We start from the raw sequence: 19,429 nt of genomic DNA on the forward strand, positions 1-19,429 counted from the left end.
TGTGTGTGTGTGTGTGTGTGTGTGTGTGTGTGTGTGTGTGTGTGTATACATGCTGGCACATGGTGCTGTGCACATCCAGTTGCAACACTTGGGAGACAGAGATAGGCGGTTCTCAGGTTTGAGACCATCCTGGGCTACACGGCAAGATCCTGTCTTGAAACGGCAAACATGAAACAGAAGGATAGTTGCTACAATAGGACTGAAGCCTGAATGCTTAAAAAAGCTTTATTGGAACATCACTGTGCCCTTTTAGTTACGGGGCAATGAGTATTTACTATGAATACCATGTGCCCTGCAGAACCTAATGTGGAACATATACCTTAGGAGAGATTTACGCAGGAATCTGTGTCATGTGACCTCCTCACTAGCCACATTGTCAGGTGCATTAAAAAGAATGGAAAGGCACACATTAAAATCATCTCGGTGGTAAGTCCTGAATGGTCGGAGAACGCTCTGTTTTGGAGACTATTGGCTATGGAGATTACGCTGGCCTCGGCATCACCAACAGGTAGGCTTCACACTTGAGATTTTCCTGCCTCAGCCTCACAAGTGTTAGGTTCACAAGCATGAGCCACCATGCTTAGTTCAAAACAACATAATTAAGTTATCTGTATCTTCTAAATACTCGAGGTGATTAAATGCCATTTTATAGTAAGAATAAACAAAAATAGCAGCCTGGGGCAGTGGCCTCCCTCACTCCAGAGGAAGGTCCTTTCAGAGGGTTCAGACCCAGCTTCGCATGGCACTATCCAAGCCAAGGCTCCTCCCTCACCCGGGATTATGACATCACGACATGGTCCAGCTGGAAGATCATTTCCACTATTATGGATAATAAACAAGCAAACCAAAAAACAAGACAAAGTGGCTTTATCAAAATCTTAAATATGTTTACTGATAAAGACAACACTATATCCGACATGTTCTTCAAGGAGAGCGACCCCTGTCCACTTTGATACTGAGCTCACCAATGGGCAAGTTGGAAAAGCTCCAAAGTGCTTCTCAGGATGGCAGGGGAAAGCACAGGGAAGCGGCACACCACACTCAAGGGCCACCAAGCTTACATGACGCTTTAATAAAGGTAACACTGTGATGCAGCCCTGCTTCCTCACGCATCTGATGGCTTTGAACCTGAGTCCAAGCACAAGGAAAGAAATGGGTGGAGTGTCAACCAGGATTCCACTTGTACGAGACGCCTCTATGAGAGACTGGATGCTTTCCTCCGCGGACTGTCCTAGGCCTGTCACAGGGAAGCAGGATTTCTCAGTCAGATGCACTGCCTCACAAGGATTGTGAAAAATGGCCCAGATCCTTGGAAGCAGGTGACAAGGTACTATAACCAAGGCCACCCATGACACACTTCCTTACACCCTCACTGGAGAGAGCACTCTGCTCTCCAGTGCTCTTCATCCTCTGGGAGAAGCCCCTCCCACCTGCCCCACCCCTGCCACGGGTAGTGGTGGGCATCAGAGCCAAGGAGTCAGCTTGTGCTGTGTCTCTCACTTCTCTCAGACACATGTCACATGTCACACAAGAGCCCCAAGGGCCCCACAAGAAGCTAAGCCCTCACTTTCTCTTGGTAAGGAAAAGGCAAACAGAAGCCAGCTGAATTGCACCCAAACCGCTCCCCTTGGTTTCAGCAGGGCTCCTGGTGAAGCCCCAGCCACCCACCAGGTAGCTACCAACAAAGTTTAGACACTCATTGCTTCAGGACACTGGTGTTTCCTTTGAAGATGCAAATCAGGTAAAGAGTGGTATCTCATCTGTATACTTGGACCCTCTTTGTCATGGGCCTAGCCACTGAATTCTAGATCCTGTTCCCCAGAGAATTTAAAGGAAGGCATCGTTCCATTACATTAATGGGCCTTGTTTTTCCAAGGTGTCTCTATGCTTAGCTAGAACAGTTGAGCAAAGGCAAGAAGCAACATGCAACATCAAATAAACAAGTAGAGAGGCAGCCGGGACAGTTAGTGGCCCCCTGACAAGGCCAACCTAAGCCAGGTCTGCCTCTAGAATTAACCAGGGCCGTGCAGAGGGAAAGCCCGCACTTTAGCTATGCTGAGCCCCAGAGGAGGGGCCTCAGCCTACTCAGGTGCTCGGATGCTCAAGATATGCCCAAGGAAAAAAAAAATCCCCCAATTCTACCCAAGTGCTGCTCCTCTGAGCTCCGTGGGGAGGGTCTGTGGCTTTCCGAGAAGGGCCTTCCAGATGGCGCCTAGATGCGGTTGTGCCAGACTCCACAGCTTAAGTAAATGTTGCCACCATCCCATCCTGCCAGAAAAAGGCAAGGGGGACCCTCAGCTCTTCTCAGCTGCAGCCATGATCATTCCTGGGGAGATCCAAGCCCCCACCACCTGCCTACCCACCCTCCTCGCGCCATTCATCTTGGAGGGCTCTTCTGTGTACTCTCTAGTCACTGCCAGTCATTTTTCTTCCAGGCCATGCTTACCGCATCAACAAGGATGGGAAATGCCTGTCAGATACCCACACCGGTGGTGAGGTCCTAGGAGGGCGACCAGAAGAACCCAGGTTTACAGATGGCACAAGTTTCAGTGCTGTCACCATTAGTTAGGTGAGTGCCCAGAGCCGACTGTCCATCTCCACGATTGTTTTAAACACTTACCCTCAGCATTTACATATAGCTCCACAGTCAAAACACTTCTCTGACTTCACAGGCCACTCTTACGAAGTAGTGTGACTCCATACTACTCTTACGAAGTGGCAGTTTTGAATGTTGAGTTCTACCCAGGTGGTGTTGGCACATGACTTTAATCTCATCACTCAGTAGGTGGAAGCAGGTGGATCTCTGAGTTCAAGTATAGCCTATTCTACAGAGTTGGTTCCAGAATAGTCAGAGCTACACAGAGAAACCCTGTCTCCCTAGCGGCTGCCCCACCCCAGCCCTCAAAAAAAAAAAAAAAAAAAAAAAAAGTTGAGAGTTCTCAATGGATTTTCTCAATGGATTCCACATTCTTCATCTTGAGATCCCCAAGTATCCTGGGAAGTCTAGAGTCTGGAATTGGTGGAGTATTCCATAGTAAAACTGAGGACTCAAAATTTAGCCTTGCTCCCCAGCTTCCCAAAGGTCACACGAAATTTGGACCTCCAAGGGGTAAATTAAGGTACATTCCAGCCTTCCTTTCCAGAAAATGTACTTCTTATATGCAAGGTACAAAGCAACCCAAAGAAGGGATTCAAAGGATAGGCTACCTGATGAAGACGGGGTTAGGGCGAGCAGGAGGACCCCAAGGACCCTGCACACAGATGGCACCAGTTCAGCACAGGTAAAGTCAACCTGGGGGGTTGACTGACCTAAAGATACCAGGAATGGGTGAAAGGCAACTCTTCCTATGCCTGCTTCTGGACAAACTTAACTGTGCCCGTTTATGAAGCAAATTGATAATTCTAGCCCCAGACTACCTAAAGGGGGTGGCAGGCAGCTGGGTTGGGAACTGGAAACTCCCATTCAAGCTAATGGGAACCTGCACCCTTCACATGTTTCTCCAAACTGACTGTTTAATCCTTTGCTTCACTGTCGCCTGCCCTTTGCTCCCCCGTGTTTTACTTATGACTACTGATTGCTCAATTGGGGGAGCACCGTGGAGCATATTGGGTGTCTCCCAGGTCCAGGGGGAAAGAGGGAATCACCACAGGGTGCCCAGTCTGCACACCGGGTAAACTGAGCCCATCAACTGAACATTGGCTGGGCCTCGAGCAAGCATAGGCCTGGAATCTAATCAACTGTGCCCCAGATGGTGTCCACAAACTGTAAAGAGTACAGGGGAAGCTGGAGGCCTCCAGAATCACTTCTGCTATACTTCGGATGCGAAGACTGTCAGAGCTAAGGGCAGTTTTCTCTGGCTGGGTTGCTAAGGGATAGCCAGCATGCAGCCTCAAAGGAAGCAGGGCTTACAGTCCCCATTCAAGGGGGCCAAGTAGAACAGCAGAAGCCCCTGAGTGTCACTGTATGTTTGCAAATAGTTGCTGCTAAACACAAAGCAGCGAGAATCCACCTTGGAATGGGAAGCTGATGAAAAAGAAGTATTGGGAAGCGTTCGGTTCCCATGGGAGGAAGGAGATGAAGTGACAGCCAGTGACTGTCAGCTGACATCATAAGCTGCTCCAGGTAAGTGGACCACCTCAGGACCATGAAGAGCTAAAGGCTGAGGGAGGACGCCCAGGCCTCTGACTCCTGGCCTCTCTGACATTCCCCAGGAGTCTCAGCCAGTGTATCCATCCAGGCAGGAGGCCACCAAATCAACAACTTTGGAGGAAGGACCTTGGCCAGCGCCTGCCTGGGCACTGCTATGGCACACACAGGCTGGGCCTCCTTAAATCTCCACAAACACAGTGGCCGCCTGCACAGGCTCCCAAGGCGGGACGGAAGGGCTGCATATGGTGTACGGCTTTAACAGCTGAGCTTTAAAAATAAAATAGTGCAGCTTTTCAACTCCATGAATCTGGGGTTGGGGTGGAGGTCCAGAGTCAGGTGGGGGGAAAGAAAAAGCTGACAGGCATAGGAGTGAGCCCCTCCTATGAAATTTTATTATTCAGGGAATTTCATCCTACCTCCTGTTCAAAGGTTCCTTTGCAAAATGATAGGCCGCTGCTTCCTGCCTGCCACCCCTGAGCTTACTCATCTTCAAGTTTCTAAAGGCATCTACAAATGACTTTTTAAAATGGAAAACGAAAGTGTCTCATCTATCTATGAGGGAGTGGTACCCATGCTCTCTCGTGGGCTAAACACTCTTAAGGCAGTTTATAAATGGAACGATTGTTCCCCAAAGTTGGGCCCTACAAGAGGTCAGTTGCCACCATGCCTTGGGGGCATCCTTTATCTCCCCTCCTGGAGGTAGAACGTGGTGACAAAGGGGGCAGAGTCTGATCCCCTCGCAGTTTTCCTGGAATGGCCTCTCAACTTTTGCTTTCTGTTTCCTCTGCTGCTAACGACTGGCCCTAGCTCTGCAGCCAGCTCCGCTCTCCCCCTCCCAGCCCCCTGTTGCTGCAGCCATCCCCGAGCTCCAGTATAAAGTTTGGCTTTTGCAGCAGGAAGCAGCTGGGCCAAGCAACCAGCGAATGATAATGACCTCAGAAATCTGCTGTTCGCTCGGCAACAATAGGGTGCTCAGTCTACTGGAAAATTGTGTTCATCAGCTAACTCTGCTCAGTTACTAATTGACATTGCCAAATATTTTAAGAACAATTGGAATGCACAAGCAAAAAAAGAAAAAGAAAAAGAAAAAGAAAAAAAAGAAAGAAAGAAAGAAGAAAAAGAAATAAAATTTTTTAAAAAGAAAAGAAAGAAAAGGGGTGGGAGACCTTAATCCTCAGACTGAGATTTTTCTTTTCTTTTTGTTTTTAAAAACATCTTTTGAGTGCTTGGATTTGTTTGTGTGGAATAGGCAGTGGTTATCTTGAATGGGGGCAGGGAGGTGAATCACAAGAGAGAAGAAGGTGGGAAAGGAAATAATCTATCATATCACTATCACCAATGTATTGCAGGGAGGTGTGGATAAAGGCCTTTGATGCAGTGGTCAATGGGTCTAGGCGGGATGGAGACCCAGCATCTCAGGAATGCATTCTAGCAACAAAAGCAGACCGACCCCCAAGGCTTTTAGTCCAGCTGATCAAATAATCCTTGTCCAACTCAAAATGCTAGAGCAGAAGAAGTAGGGGTTAACGATATTTCCATCTTTGTATCTCTCCCTCCCTGGCTTCCATTGATCATGCAACTTTGCTGACTTTATTTAATGAACGGAGGGTCAATGCATTCAATTACCCCCTTCCCACCATCAACACTTCAATTATCCCCTCTCCAAAATGATGGGGGACTCGGAAGGTAACTGCCCTGTTGGATATAATGAACAGTATCGTTTCTTAGTACATTAAGTTTTAATTATACTAAGCATGATTTCCAAAGCAAAATCTGAAGAAACAGAACTTCAGTTGTTTTCTGACTCAGAGCAGAAGCTGGGATGCAGCGGTGGCTTGAGAGAAGGTTTTAGGGAAAGATGCAGAGATTAATGTCATCAGAGCCTTTGCCGGCAAGCCAGAGAGCCAGGAGGCTTCAGAACAGAGACCCTGCTTTTTAAATGTCATAAAAGAGTAAAATGTATAAGCTGACGCTCTCCAAATAGTTTCACTTTGCATTGCACACAGAAACAAACGACATGTACTATGGTGTGAAATAATAAATGAATCAAACAACAAACAAACAAAAACAACAAAGGGAGATGGGGGGGGGGGGCTGATCTGTGTGGCAAGTCCTGTTGCTTGCTTTCCTGTTAGAAAATATGACCCCTCTGCCTGTCAGAGGTCCTGGTTCTCGCGGTTGATCTTACGCTCGGTTCCCAGCAGTTTGGAGAGGCAAAAGAACAAACACATTTTCTGGTTCACTGGAATCATTTTCACATGTTCACTGATTCAAACATTCTTTTGCTCACATAACAAACAGCTGCATCCCACATTAGCCTAGCCAGTGACAGTCGCCCATCTCGGCAATAACTGTTTGATTGCAAACTTGACCCCTTCTTCGTCTCGGTCTGAGCAAGACATTTTTAAACAGCCACTCGGTTCCCAATCCTCCTTTGCAAAGAATTACATCAGATAACAAAGGACGTCTCTGCCACTCATTGTAAGCCTTCTTCTAGAGATCTATTCTAAGAGGCTCTGCTAAAAAGGTTTTTTTTTTTATGATGAATTCAAAACTACTATCATGTTAAGAGCAGCGATTTATAAAGAAGAATTCATTGGTTAAGATCTGAAAAAATAGTTTCTCAGGCCCTACTGACCCAGTTTTCAACAAAAAAAGAATCAAGCCATGCAAATGAAGTTTTGTGACATTGTTATGCACTCTGAGAAATTTGTAAGGCCGTGTTTTGCAGTTATTTCTTAATAGAAGCCTTAATAAGTACTTTTTTTTCTATACTTAAGGGCTTAAATTTTCCCCTCCCCTTCACCTTGCAGGTTTCTAACAGGTAACAATAAAAATACCATTGTGTCAAGAGTTTCATTTAAATGCGTCTTTGAACCGCACTTTACACAAGTCACACTTGTTAGACGGAGGGAAAAATGGACCAGATTTGGTGGAGAATCCTAAATCCCAGCCAGCCCTGAATGTCCTCAGACACACAGCTGATTTGCGCAGCAGAGTGGGCACGCCGTCCATTTCCCCACTTACTCAGAAAATTCTGAAAGTGTCTGATTTGAATATGAAGAAAAACAAAGAAGTCAGACCCTGAATGAAAGAATCAGTATTCACTGTAAAAATCCTTCACCAAGGAACATAAAGTGGAGAGCTAATGCCAGCCCAAGTATGATTTGCTTTTGACAAAGTTTGCTTCTCTTAACAATAAATAAATACGTCTGGGGTTTGGTGTGTGCTTTTTCTTCCAATAGAGTGTTTGGAGGTGGGGAAGCAGCAAGCAGCTGGCTCTCACTTGGCCAGGAGGTGATAAAAACATAGTAAACAGGTCCTTAATCGAGCCGAACATTTGGTATTCGATTTTATGCTAAGGCCCTCTTGCTTCAGCAGGTCTGGGAGAGGGAATGGAATCTGTCAGTGAAGACCATGTTGCTCCAGAAACTTAGGGAATCCAGTCTGCTTCCTGACCTCTGGCCCTGTGTACAGTGGAGTACACACCAGTGGAAGAGACCCCTTTCCAAGAGGTTGGAAAGAGTCCCTGGAGAGAGGGAAGAGAAGCCTGGAGTTCACCAACCCACACGTGGGGACCCATCTTGACAGAGCTGCCCTCCAGCGACAGACAGGACAACTTCCCAACGTCCCTCACAGACAAGGCCCCCTCCATGCAGTGTGACCTCATCCTCCTGTGGTCCTCACATCCTTGTTAGACTCTCCCGAAGCGTCTCATCAGTAATAAATCGCCAGCGAGTCCAGGACTCCACGAGCAGACAGTGTGTTTCATGGGTATTTAAGCAGCAGCATTAAGTGCTATCGGAATCTCTGGAATGTGTAGTTCAGATTTATGTGTATTAACAATTCTTTACTGGCTTGTAATAAGCCAGCACACACACTCGTGAGTGAGCACACGCATGCACGCGCGCACGCGCTCCCGCACAGACACACACACACACTCTATTCTAGTACTAGTTTTGTTCCAGAAGAAATTGCAGCTGAAGTAAGAGAACATCAACAAAATGTAATGGCATCTAGTTAGTAATACAGCAGTGAATCGCCTCCACAACAGAACTAACAGCCAAATAACAGAACACACACACACACACACACACACACACACACATGAGAGAGAGAGAGAGAGAGAGAGAGAGAGAGAGAGAGAGAGAGAGAGAGAGAGAGAACTTTTAAAAAATGACCCTTAGCAGCACACTGCCACATCTTTAACAGTGGGCAACGCGATGCCTCGAGGTGCCTCAAACTGTCTTTCATTTTCTAGACTTAATGGCTGATTGCAGAAATCAATGTTGCCATTAGTAACAGGGTATTTGTTATGGCATGATTTCCTCTGTTGTTAGGCAGTAGAATGATTACAGTATTAGCAAGGTGCTTTCTTTATAAAGGGCTGGAGATATAACTTTCAATTTACTATCCATTAGTAAAGGGACTTTGGAAATACAGATGAAGGCAACCTCTTACCTGTTCTTAGGTAGCGATTTTAATTTAGACATCTTAGATTAGTATATTTATTTTTCCTTCCTTCCATTTCTTTTCTCCCCCCTCCCCCCCAAAACAGGGCTAGGATGCTTCAGCATTTCATAGACATTTTTGATGACAGATTTTTCTGCTTTGCTATTTTAGACCCTAGAACTGTATCGCCCGTGAAACGCGGCGGGCGCAGTGGAAGGCGCGCAGGCGTACATCTGTGTTTTCAAACCTCTGTGTGCTTGGCTAAAACAATCAGAGGAAAAGTACTGTGGCTTTTGGGGCAGGAGGGCCAGGCTGGAATTGCAGAATGGGACAGGATGTAGAGAAGGAAGGCTGGGAGAGAACTCTCAAAAGAAAGGTTTGTGTGGAAACAGTTACAGGGTTAGCTAGGAATGGTTACCCTCCACATCTGGAGTCAAACGTCAGCTCCTGCGTTCCAGAGACAAAGGTAAGAACCAGGCTAGACTATAAATGGAACTGAACAGCGGTGGGGAAGGGCAAACAGAGAGCCCATCAAAAAGCATGCTACCCTCCTTACCACGGGGAATGACATTCAGCTGTCTTTTGCTGATAGCCATGGTTCAAGGTCGAAAGGACAGCCCTGTCTTTGGAGTAAGGCATCACCCTGAAGGAAACAGACACTGTCTAGCCTCCAGCCTGCCACATTTTGTGGTCCAACTTCACTAACCACAGAACCATCTTAAGGCCTGAGGCCAGTGTGCAGAGAACCAAGCAGTTTGGGGCAGGAGTCAGGGTCTTTCTACTAATCCCCTTTCCTCTTGCCAACCTACCTGAGGAAGATGGTGAAGAGGGGTGCGGACTATCCTCTTGGGCACTTCCGGTCTGCGACAGGCCACCTCCAGCCCCACTCTCCTCAGTCACGTTAGAGGAGCCAGGTGTGGTGGAGCGGCTCACTGACTGGGACTCCTGGTCGCTGCCTGAGCCTCGCCGCTCCTCCAGGCCCACACCCACGTGCAGAGCGTCCTCGTCACTCTTGCGGTCCCGCTTGTGGACTCGAGAATGCACGACCACCTGGTGGTAGGTTCGGAAAACCCGTCCACAATCCGGGCACTCAGTGGGTTTCTCTTTCATGTTCCCAGGACCCTGCAGGTTGTAGTCGAGCGTCTGGTTGAGCCCATGTGACAAAAATTCCCGACTGCCTTCTAGAGGGTCGAGCTTATTTGGCAGGTCTCTCTGATTGCCCACTTTAGTGCTGTGAACCAAATCAGCAGGCATTTTCTGCTTGGAGCCATCTGCTCCCACTAACACGTACTCCCGCTTCTCCTTATCAAACAGAACTCCGGCGTTTGCCAAAGGGTCTTCGTGGTTGCGCGTGAGCTGATGCTCTTTAGATAAGAAGCCGTGTTCCATGGCCATGCCCCTGGCCATGAGCTGCCAGGCCTGATAGCTATTCACAGGGTCCATTTCTGCAGCTTTGGCAGCTGCCTGCAACCGCTCAATGCAGCTGGATTTCAGGGGTGGCACGAGGTTGAGGCAGCCCAGGAGGGAGTGCTTGTCCCCCTCGGGGACACTGTGAGCCATACTGGAAATGGGCGACAGTAGCTTTCCCAGAACCTCCTTCTCCTTGGCCGGGAGCTCCCCCTTGCCATAGAGCTGAGAGGGCTCGTTCAGGCTGGCTTTCTCAGGGGTCATAAAGCCACTCTGCAGGCAGGAGAGGTACCTAGAGTACAGGTTGGCATGGGCCTCCTGGGACAGGCCACCCATGGGCACCGCCACCTCAGGCTCACTGGGGGATTTGTTCTTCACCGAGAGCTTGTTGAGGTGGACCTTCATGTGATTCTTCAGGAACCAAGGCTCTTTGAAGCGCCGCCCACAGATCTGGCAGCAATGCTCAAAAGAGTCTTTGTGCTTGCGCATGTGGCCCTTCAGGAACCAGGCCTGGCTGAACACCTGGCCACATACCTCACAGCGGAACTCATTCGCTGACTGCTCTCCCCCACCATTGGGGCCCTGGCCCTGGGCAGACTCCGCAGTGATATGGGCCTTCTCCACGTGACTGATGAGCTCCTCCTCCTGCGAGGCGGCGAAGTCACACAGTGTGCACTTGTAGGGCTTATGCAAAATGCGGATGTGGCGGTCCAGCTCTTCTCGCTTCTTGAATTTGCCTTTGCAAAAGGTGCATCGGAAGCCCGCAGCCGGGGTCACCGAGTCCTCCTGCAAACTGGCCGGCTTGGGGGAAGGTGCCGGGTGGGCTACATCGGGCACGCTATGGTTGGGAGGCAAGGCCAAGTTGCAGGTGGCCAACGGGGCCTGCTGGGCATGTGCCAAGGGCTTGAGATCAGACCTCGGCTGCAGCAGGCTGCCCTTCATTTGCTTGTCCCGCAGGATGGCCCTCTCCTCCAGCTCGTGCAGCAGACGGTTCTCCTCACGTACCCGCCCGCGACCCTTCCCCAAGTTGCCCAGCTTGTGGGTCCGCAGGTGGATCTTGAGGTTTCCTTTTTGGGCCGCGCGGTGGTCGCAGTAGGGGCACTTGAATGGCTTCTCACCGGTGTGAGTGCGCATGTGCAGGGAGAGGATGCTATTGAACCGGAAACGCTTGCCACACAGAGGACACGGATACTTCCGGTTCTTTCGGGCGTCATCCTCAATGTCACTCATCTGAGACATGATTCCTAGGTTCTGCCCATTGAGGAATTGCTGCAGATCCACACGCCCGTTGAGGCTGTTGTCTACATCGCGGCCCAACTGGTTGGCCAGCAGCGCCATTTGGCTGCCCATGGACTGTCCGCTCATGGGCACGTGGGCCTTCTCCTCAAGGGCCGCAGGTGTCTTCTCCTCTGGGTTGGGCCGCGGGTGCAACTCAGGAAAGGCATGGCTGAGCTGGGAAGTGATCTGGTGCAACTTCTGGCTCATGGCATACTGGCCATTGAGGACTGGGCCGCTCAGATGAGGCTCAGCTTCCGGTGCCGTCGAGGACACTCCAAGGCACAGACTCGCTTCTTCCATCCCTAGAAATAAAAGCAGAGTTTAGTTCTGTGCCAGGTACAGTGGCTGGAACAAGCAATAGCATCAGTTAGGTTGGGTGGGGGAGGGGCGGACGTTTGCATTTCATGACTTACCTACCCATAATAATGTTAAGGAATTAGAGTCAAAAACAATAATAAAAAGATGAATTATTAAATGTCAATTATACAATATGGCAGTGTCCTCCAATTTGTTTTGAAAATGGACCATCCTCCTTGTTTTTTTTCTATTTACAGACTGCAATTATTCATTCACATTTCAATTATTAATATTTTACTATTTTCAACACCTAATAACATATCAAGGCTCCGCGTGTTCCACAAATTCTCTTTTCCCTTCACAAAGTTCCTCTACCTGTTGGTTCAGTCCAAAGTTTGCCTTAGAGCAGGGTGGCTTTCTCTGAAAGACCAACAGGGCATTTCTTTTCTGTTTATTATATTTAGTACACTCAATAGTCTAAGATGAAAGAGATCATTTTATGATTTGGCCAAAGGGGGGGAAAAACAGAGCCAATACCATGATATTTACTGGTACATAATAAAACAAGATAATGTTTTGGGAAAAAATAAAGTAAAGGACAGGCTTTAGAACAATAAAAGAGATTTTGCTTTAGTCAACAAAAAGTGCAGTAATATCTCATTAAGCTGATTAGTATGCTGCTTAGAAACAGTACTAGGTGCTGTAACACATGATTATAATCATAAAAATCCTTCAGTGTTTGCAAGGAAGCATTAACGAGGTATATTAAATTTTAAGGAGACTGCTAGTAGCAGCTTTGCAAACCTCAGAGATTAAAATTTAACCCTTAGTTATGAAACACTGATGATTTTTTTTTTTTTTGTCATCTGGCAATTGTGTCCATCCTATACCTGGTCTCCTGATGGCCTCCTGGTGGACTTTCCAGGCTGTTGGTGTTTGGATGGAGGTAGACTTATACAATATAACGGTTTCTCCCTGACTTTTGGCTGGCAAGACAGTCGAGCTAGGGACTTTGATTGGCCTTAAAGAGATCTTTTTGCAGAACTAGATAAAAACCAATTAAAATCCAGGGACGATGCCATAGGAAGTCTCAACCAAGTTTGAGTGTTTTTAATAACTTTCCCAATATACAGTAATGAGTACAAATTGTACCTGCAGTATGTGTTTTGCAGAAAATTAGAACTCAAAGCTGTTTGTTAAACACAAACACTCAAAGCTAGTCTGCGTAATTGTCTTTAATAGTCCCCTCTGCCCCCTCCACTGCCTGTGCAGAACAGCAAACACCAGACTGTTCTAGATGGGTCAGAGGGCAGGCTCTCCTCCACATCAGAGCCTGCAGGGTGCTTAGCCTGGAAAGCAATGAGCCCGGGCCTGGAGTCCTTCTATTTTCAAACATGCCTTCCCCCCGGAGGAGTCCAGGTTCACTTCCTGCTTATAGAATGGGTTTGTGTGCATCTCCTTAGAGTCCAGTCTTTCAATGTGTTGGCGAGCGAGAAGGCCCAGAGACCCTGTGTTTAACCCTAGCCAAAACTGTGGAACCAAGAAACTTCCCCTGGGGGCCTTGTAGGGCCAGAGCTATCAACTGTGGGCAAGTACATTCAGCAGTGGAGTCTGCTGTTTGCTGGGCTGCCTTCCAGATAGACTAGACAGTGTGTGACATAGGGGTCTCCAGTGCGAGAGGAACAGCATGGGTCTTAGCAAGAGTAACAAAGTGGGTGTTCAGTTCCAGGAGGGAGGGGGACTTCAATCCAATGATGGCATGGTCAACTCTGTACATGCTCACACATCCTCTCAGAGGGGCATGTTCACCTGTAGTTAAAAACAACTTCCAGTTTGTCATCTTCCCTTTGAAGACTGGTCAGGAGCAAGGTTGTCATGGATATTCTAGAGTTTACTCAACAAACCTACCGAATTCTCACTGTGCATCAGTCTCTATTACTCACTGACGATATACTGCTGTCAGGCTGCACAGAGTCGTGGCACCCACTGGTGATCAGAGAGGGACTTGCCCAGAAGGTAGCAACTGCGGGCATGAGTGGCCTCCACGGCCTAGTCTGGGGCCCCTCTGCACCTTTCAGCCACATCAAGCCATGCTGGCTCCTCTCTTGAGCAAATGTGAATTATGTCCTTGGAAACACATGCTAGTCCACAGAATTTCACCCGTAGCTCTTAGGAAGTTTGAAGCGATCAATGCCAGCATGACTGGCCTGCTTCCAAGGGCTGTCCAGTTGGCCAGCTCAGGAGACTTGATTCTATTTTCGGGTGGTTTGAGGATAGGTGCCAGTTCAGCAGAGACAGAGGAGGAGGTTGGGTGTATAAGCAACAAGGCTACAGTCAGGCTGGACTAGGAGTGTTAAGTTGGAGGCCACGCCCACCTTCACCGACTAGCAGCTCAACATCGGAGTCCTGAAGTCTGCCTTGAGTATGGCATGCTTTTATTCTGCTCAGAAGACAACATTCACTGTTGTTGCCATTGTTTGTTTAAATCAACACTGTTTTTCCTCATACCATGACTAATGTTTTCATGGAGGAGGGGGAAATTACATCCTAGAACGTGCTTCCCAGATCTCCAGAGTTGACATTTTGATGTAGGTGTCTGAGCTCACCAGGTCCTTTGCACCCACTGTGATGGTGGCTGGTCATCAACCTTTTTTTTTTTTTTTTTCTGTTTCATCTTCTAACTCCCTTTATTGAAGTCCTCCTGAATTGGCCAGCATGTCCTCGAGTTTATGCATGTGCTTCTCTGAAGGCAGATGCCTGCCATGCAGCAAACCCTAAGGGCCAATTGGCTCGTCCAACAAATGGATGAGCAGGGACAGCCCCGAGAATCACAAGCTAGAGGAGCAACTAGGCCCCCAAGGAACTCACCTTCATTTCAGTCTCAGCTTTTTATGAGTTCAAGAACATTTACAGTTCAGAAGCTGCAGGTCTAAAACCTCCAGAGATTACCTCATTGCCATGTCTCTCCCTCTAGTTGCCTAGAGGGATCACCCCAATCTTTAGCCATCTTTTCCAGCCCTACTCTGGGCAGTATAATGACACTCCCTAAAGGACCTAACCAGCACAGAGACCGTGTGTTCAGAAGGACCAGCCAGCACCTAGAAGACACTCTTAGGAATCAGGATCCTGAGGTAAGCCTGCATGAAACCTGGGTAGATAGCGCCACTGCATTGTAGCACTGCATCAGAGCATGGCTCTAAATCCTCAGCTTTCCTGAGCAGGTAGGCCCAGGCTGCTGCCATTCCAAGCCACTGCTAAGAAGGGGGATGTGAGTTCTTGGAAAGAGTATGAAATAATTGATGTTCTGTCCCCGGGCCAAAGCAGCCGAGGCAGGACAAGCTGGCCTCAGGCCCGGCCTGGGACTCACAAAACCTGGGCCAGTCCCAACTTTTCCATACTTAGCAATCCACAATTCATTTAGGCCTCACCTCAGCCATTCAGCAAGTATTGGTCATAAACCTTCTAATGTACCTGTGTCGTGTGCCAAAGACCATCACAGGGAAGGGATGGGAAAGTACCTACAAGGACTATGTTCAAGATTAGGGAGAGATTCTGTATGTGTGCATGCATGCATGAGTGTGTGTGTGTGTGTGTGTGTGTGTGTGTGTGTGTGTGTACACTCACGTGCAGTCATGTAGCCAAGCACACACATCACATCAACTATGATTGTCAAGAGTCAGGCAGGGATTCCTCAATGGTGGCACTCCAGCAGCTCGCATAAATGCATACCATGGGAAACTAAGGGTCATTTATCCTACTATTAAAGGATTGGATCCAGCTGCTGCTGTAGGCGCTCACAGGACTGGAGGAGGTGGGCTGCCTGCGAGGGCTCCACTGTTCTTATGGAGAGTATTACTACTCATTTCCCTAGCCTTCCAGGGAACGAATGCACAGAGAATGCCTTCCTGTGGGGAACACACTGCTCCCTCATGGGCCATACAGCTACTCTCTGACTGTGACCTGTTCCCCCCACCCTATGTGCCCACATCCACACATAACTGTGAACTTTGACATTCACTTTCCAGGGAACGCTTTAGTCCATGGCTTCACTCTTTCCTCTACCAGTAGCCTGGCTCAGTACAAGTTGGGAGCCCACGTCAAGAAGTCGTGGGCCAACAGGGGACAGGCCGTGTGGTGATCCAGGCCTTCAGGCAACTGGGCAAGCAGCCTGGCCTTCGGAGCACTACGGCCAACACTTTCACATGGGTACAACAAAAGAAGTAAAGCAGTGAACAGTATAGCTCAAGAGGTAGAATGCTTGCCTCAAACACATAAGGCCCTCTATCCCTAGTACCACAACCATCCACACAAACAAAATAACTGTCCAGTATTGAGAATAGCTTGCTCTTGACCTACAGCTTGGCCCCATCCCTGAGCATATGAAGATGTGAATCACCAAGCACGGGTTGACTGATGGAAGGGATCAGTCAGTACATAATCACCCAAATCTACCAAAGGCAGACACCTGCCCTCCTTGGAGATGGCAGTTAGAGGTCACGGAGACTACGCTTACATTCTACCTGGCCCAGACCTACCCTGGGTCATGGTGAGGTGCTCCCACGGCATTCAATGTCATGGTGGATACTGATGAAGAGTTTCAGCACGTGAGTTTCAGCCACTCCAACATTTCTCACCAGGGTTTGGAAAGTCTGGACTCTCCCTCTGCAGACAAGCAGGGGTCTAGGGAAGGCTTCAGAAAACCACGTTTTCTCCTTGAGTTCTGCAATCCCACCATCCACCTGCCATTGGGTCCAGACCATCAGAATGCCTTCTCACCAGCCCCTCACTGCAGGTACCAGGGCCCACTCTGCTGCCTTCAATTGAGCTGATGGTTATTTTCACTTTTGCATTACTCCGTTCAAAACTATTTCCTGTAATATCAATGACAGAAGCACTCACTTAACTCTTCCAAGAGGACCTAATTATATCTTTCCCTCAAAATGAAATTTAAAACTATCAGGACACAGAAATGCTGGCAGCCATGAGTTTAAGTAAGTTTTACAAACAAACAAACAAACAAAAAAAAAAAACAAAATTAAAACCAAAAACCACGGTTCCAATTTGCAAGCATGGGGGGAACAGAATATCTCATGAATTGTCTCAAAAATACAGATCTTGCCAGTAAGATACAGGGCAGAGTTTTATCCTTATACTATGACAAAGAATGGCTGGAAATAAAGGGACTTTGAGAATAACTGTTTCGAGTAGATGTTTTTAAAAATTAAATATTGTTGTCTAGCCAAGCACAATTAAGTATCCTCTATTTTATCAAAGTGGCTAAAGGTGTTACCTCGGACATCTTGTAGGACTCCCACACCTGGGTTGCCGTGCACAGTTGGGATTTGTTTCCATTAATGGAATGGGAGGGTCCAAAAGGACTGAGTGTTCAAAGGGAACTCATAGCCTACAGTTCTGGAGACATCCATCTCCCCAAAAGTCAAAAGACCCCAGTATTATCCTGCAACCCACCTTGCTTTCTTCTCCATAAGTTAAGCAATAATTAAACAAGTTCACCTAAAACACAATGGCTTATTAAATACAATTTTTCCCAATTGTTGATGTTTCACTGTTTAACTAAGGTTGTTCTGAGCATCATGTACCCCTGTTCTGAAATACAGAATGCCAGACTACTGAACCTTCTCGGGGTCATTAAACAGCTGTAAACATTATTACAAAAATAAAACAGAGATTTCATGCTTACATTTTGGCCTAGAGCTTGCTGTGCTAAGCAAGTACATTTTTTTTTCCAGCTCTTACAATCAACGCTGGTGACATTTGGGCATCCAAACAAATTACATCACAAATATTACCGAGGTGGGCAGGGTACTGAGTGGTTTACTTGCCAGATGATTAATAGATAAACAAGAGGCCAGCATGGGTGACCTGTTCCATTTTTTGACTGATGTGTAGGCAATGCTTTGAGACAGGACCAGAGATAGTTAAAAACCTCACTGAATATATTATTAATAAGAACATGATATTCAAATCAGACTGTAGGTGTTAGGAATCATGTAATGGAGAAAGCTAAGTTGGAGCTGAGGGTCACACTTCCAAACTTCCTCAGGTCAAGGCCTTTAGTGTCTCAGATGGTGACTGGGACTTGGCTGAGCTGGCACAGCATGGATCAGGAGGGACCATCCCTGTTAGTGGACATATGAGAGAATATGGAAGAGGGAAGAGGAATAGAAAAGGCTTTCTTTGGAGACTAGGTGGTTTTCATTCTCCAGAGAAGAGAATTCTCTCACATTATTTTTTGAGTTCTGGGTTGAGCCCAGAACTAGAGACAGACAAGGAACACATCAGATGAGACAAGAGACAAGCCCAAAGGATTCAGAATAGAGAACACGAACAGAACTGAGCTGGGTTCCAGCCATTTATACCACGCAAAGCGGGAGACAGAAATGAGTGCTAGGGATGGGATTAGAGCATGATCAGGTTGCTAAGACTGTGGAGTGTCAGACAGGCAGAGTAAGCTCTCAGAAGAAGAACAATAGCATCCCCATCATCACGGCCACCCATTTGTCCTCACTGCCATCTTCATCACCACTGTTACAGTTTCAATACAAAATTTCAGACATAAATCTACATATTGAATGTTGGCCTCCCATTAGCGATGTTATTTGGGAGGTGGTGGAAACTTTGGAAAGTAGGACCCAACTGGGATAAACAGGTCACTGTTAGCAAGACTTTGAGGATTACACCTGGTCCCCAGTGCTTTCTTCACTCTTTCTGCTTCTTCATGCCCATCATAGTTGTGTAGCCTTTTCCTCTATGCCTTACCACTGCTATGAGGTCATACTCAAATGCACAGAGCCAAAAGGCGAGGTGAAAAAAAAAAGTCTACTCTGAAAACATGAGTCAAATCTCTACTGCTTTTCAGTTGTTCTCTTTGTTGTTATTTGTTCGTTTGTTTGGGGTCATAAAGATGAGAAAGTTAAGTGACAGGACTATACTCATCACCATTGAGATGTTCCACCACCATTACCGTCATCATCAACTGCCTACATGATGAACGGTATCTTCATTCTATTCATCTTTTTCCTTCCTAAGGAAACACATGCCAACACTGTGCTGAGCATATCACAGTTATTGGTTCCTGTCAACCTTACATAACTTTATGTGGTAGATGCCTACACCATTACAATGGTAAAAAATAAGGAAGCTGGGGCTTCAATGATTAAAGTCTGCATCTGGAAAACCTGACTCCAGAGCCCGAGCAAAGGCCAATGGGTAGGCTACTTTTAATGTTAACATCACATACATTCTTGTTGCATTGCAACAGTCACAAGCTGGATCCTTCACTCAGACAGTGCAAGGAAGGAGAAGAAAAACCACAGCCATGGGCAAGTGAATTGGGTCCTTGTTCTCTGAAATTGATGTTATCCCAATGTGCTCATGTCCAGTATTGAAATCAGGAAGGAAAGAAGAGAGGAGAGGGGAAGGGGGGGAAGGGAAAGGAAAAGATGGTAGGGGAGTGTGGAAGGGAGCAGAGGAAAGGGAAGTAAAGAGGAGGAAGACAAGGTAGGCAGAGGAAGGGAAGGAGACAGGAGGGGAAGAAGGAAGAGAGGAGAGAAAGATGGAAAAGAGGAGAGAAGAGGAGGGGAGGAAAGAGACCAGGAGAGTAGAAGAGAGGGAAAGAAGTGGGGATGAAAGGAGGGGAGCAGAGTGGAGAGCAGCCCTGCCTCCACATGCCTTTAAGGGAAGCCTTCCCTTTACCAGGATGGTGTGAAACTGGAGAAGACAGCAGCAGTTGTCAGATGTGTATTGATTGTTCCCATCTCTCTGGCTTTCTCAGCTCCCCTTTTAAACAGAAGCTGGTCATGGCAGGAAGTTAGCTATTTAATC

At 47.4% G+C, this 19,429-nt stretch overlaps 1 protein-coding gene across 5 annotated transcripts in view; it reads right to left on the reverse strand.

The window, feature by feature from the left end:
• Positions 1-19,429, reverse strand: part of Znf536 (zinc finger protein 536) — a 461,189-nt gene that overhangs the window by 242,578 nt on the left and 199,182 nt on the right. For 3 of the 5 annotated variants that reach the window (XM_029541285.1, XM_021206197.2, XM_029541295.1), the window contains exon 4: positions 9,412-11,589. In XM_029541285.1, coding sequence (XP_029397145.1) covers positions 9,412-11,587 — 2,176 coding nt within the window. In that variant the 5' untranslated portion in view covers positions 11,588-11,589. Of the gene's footprint in view, positions 1-9,411; positions 11,590-16,119; positions 16,178-19,429 lie in introns of those variants that run through there. The other 2 variants (XM_029541279.1, XM_029541302.1) reach the window with 1 other exon arrangement.

Source organism: Mus pahari, chromosome 1 (genome assembly GCF_900095145.1).
Source record: "Mus pahari chromosome 1, PAHARI_EIJ_v1.1, whole genome shotgun sequence".
Classification (NCBI taxonomy): Eukaryota; Metazoa; Chordata; class Mammalia; order Rodentia; family Muridae; genus Mus; species Mus pahari.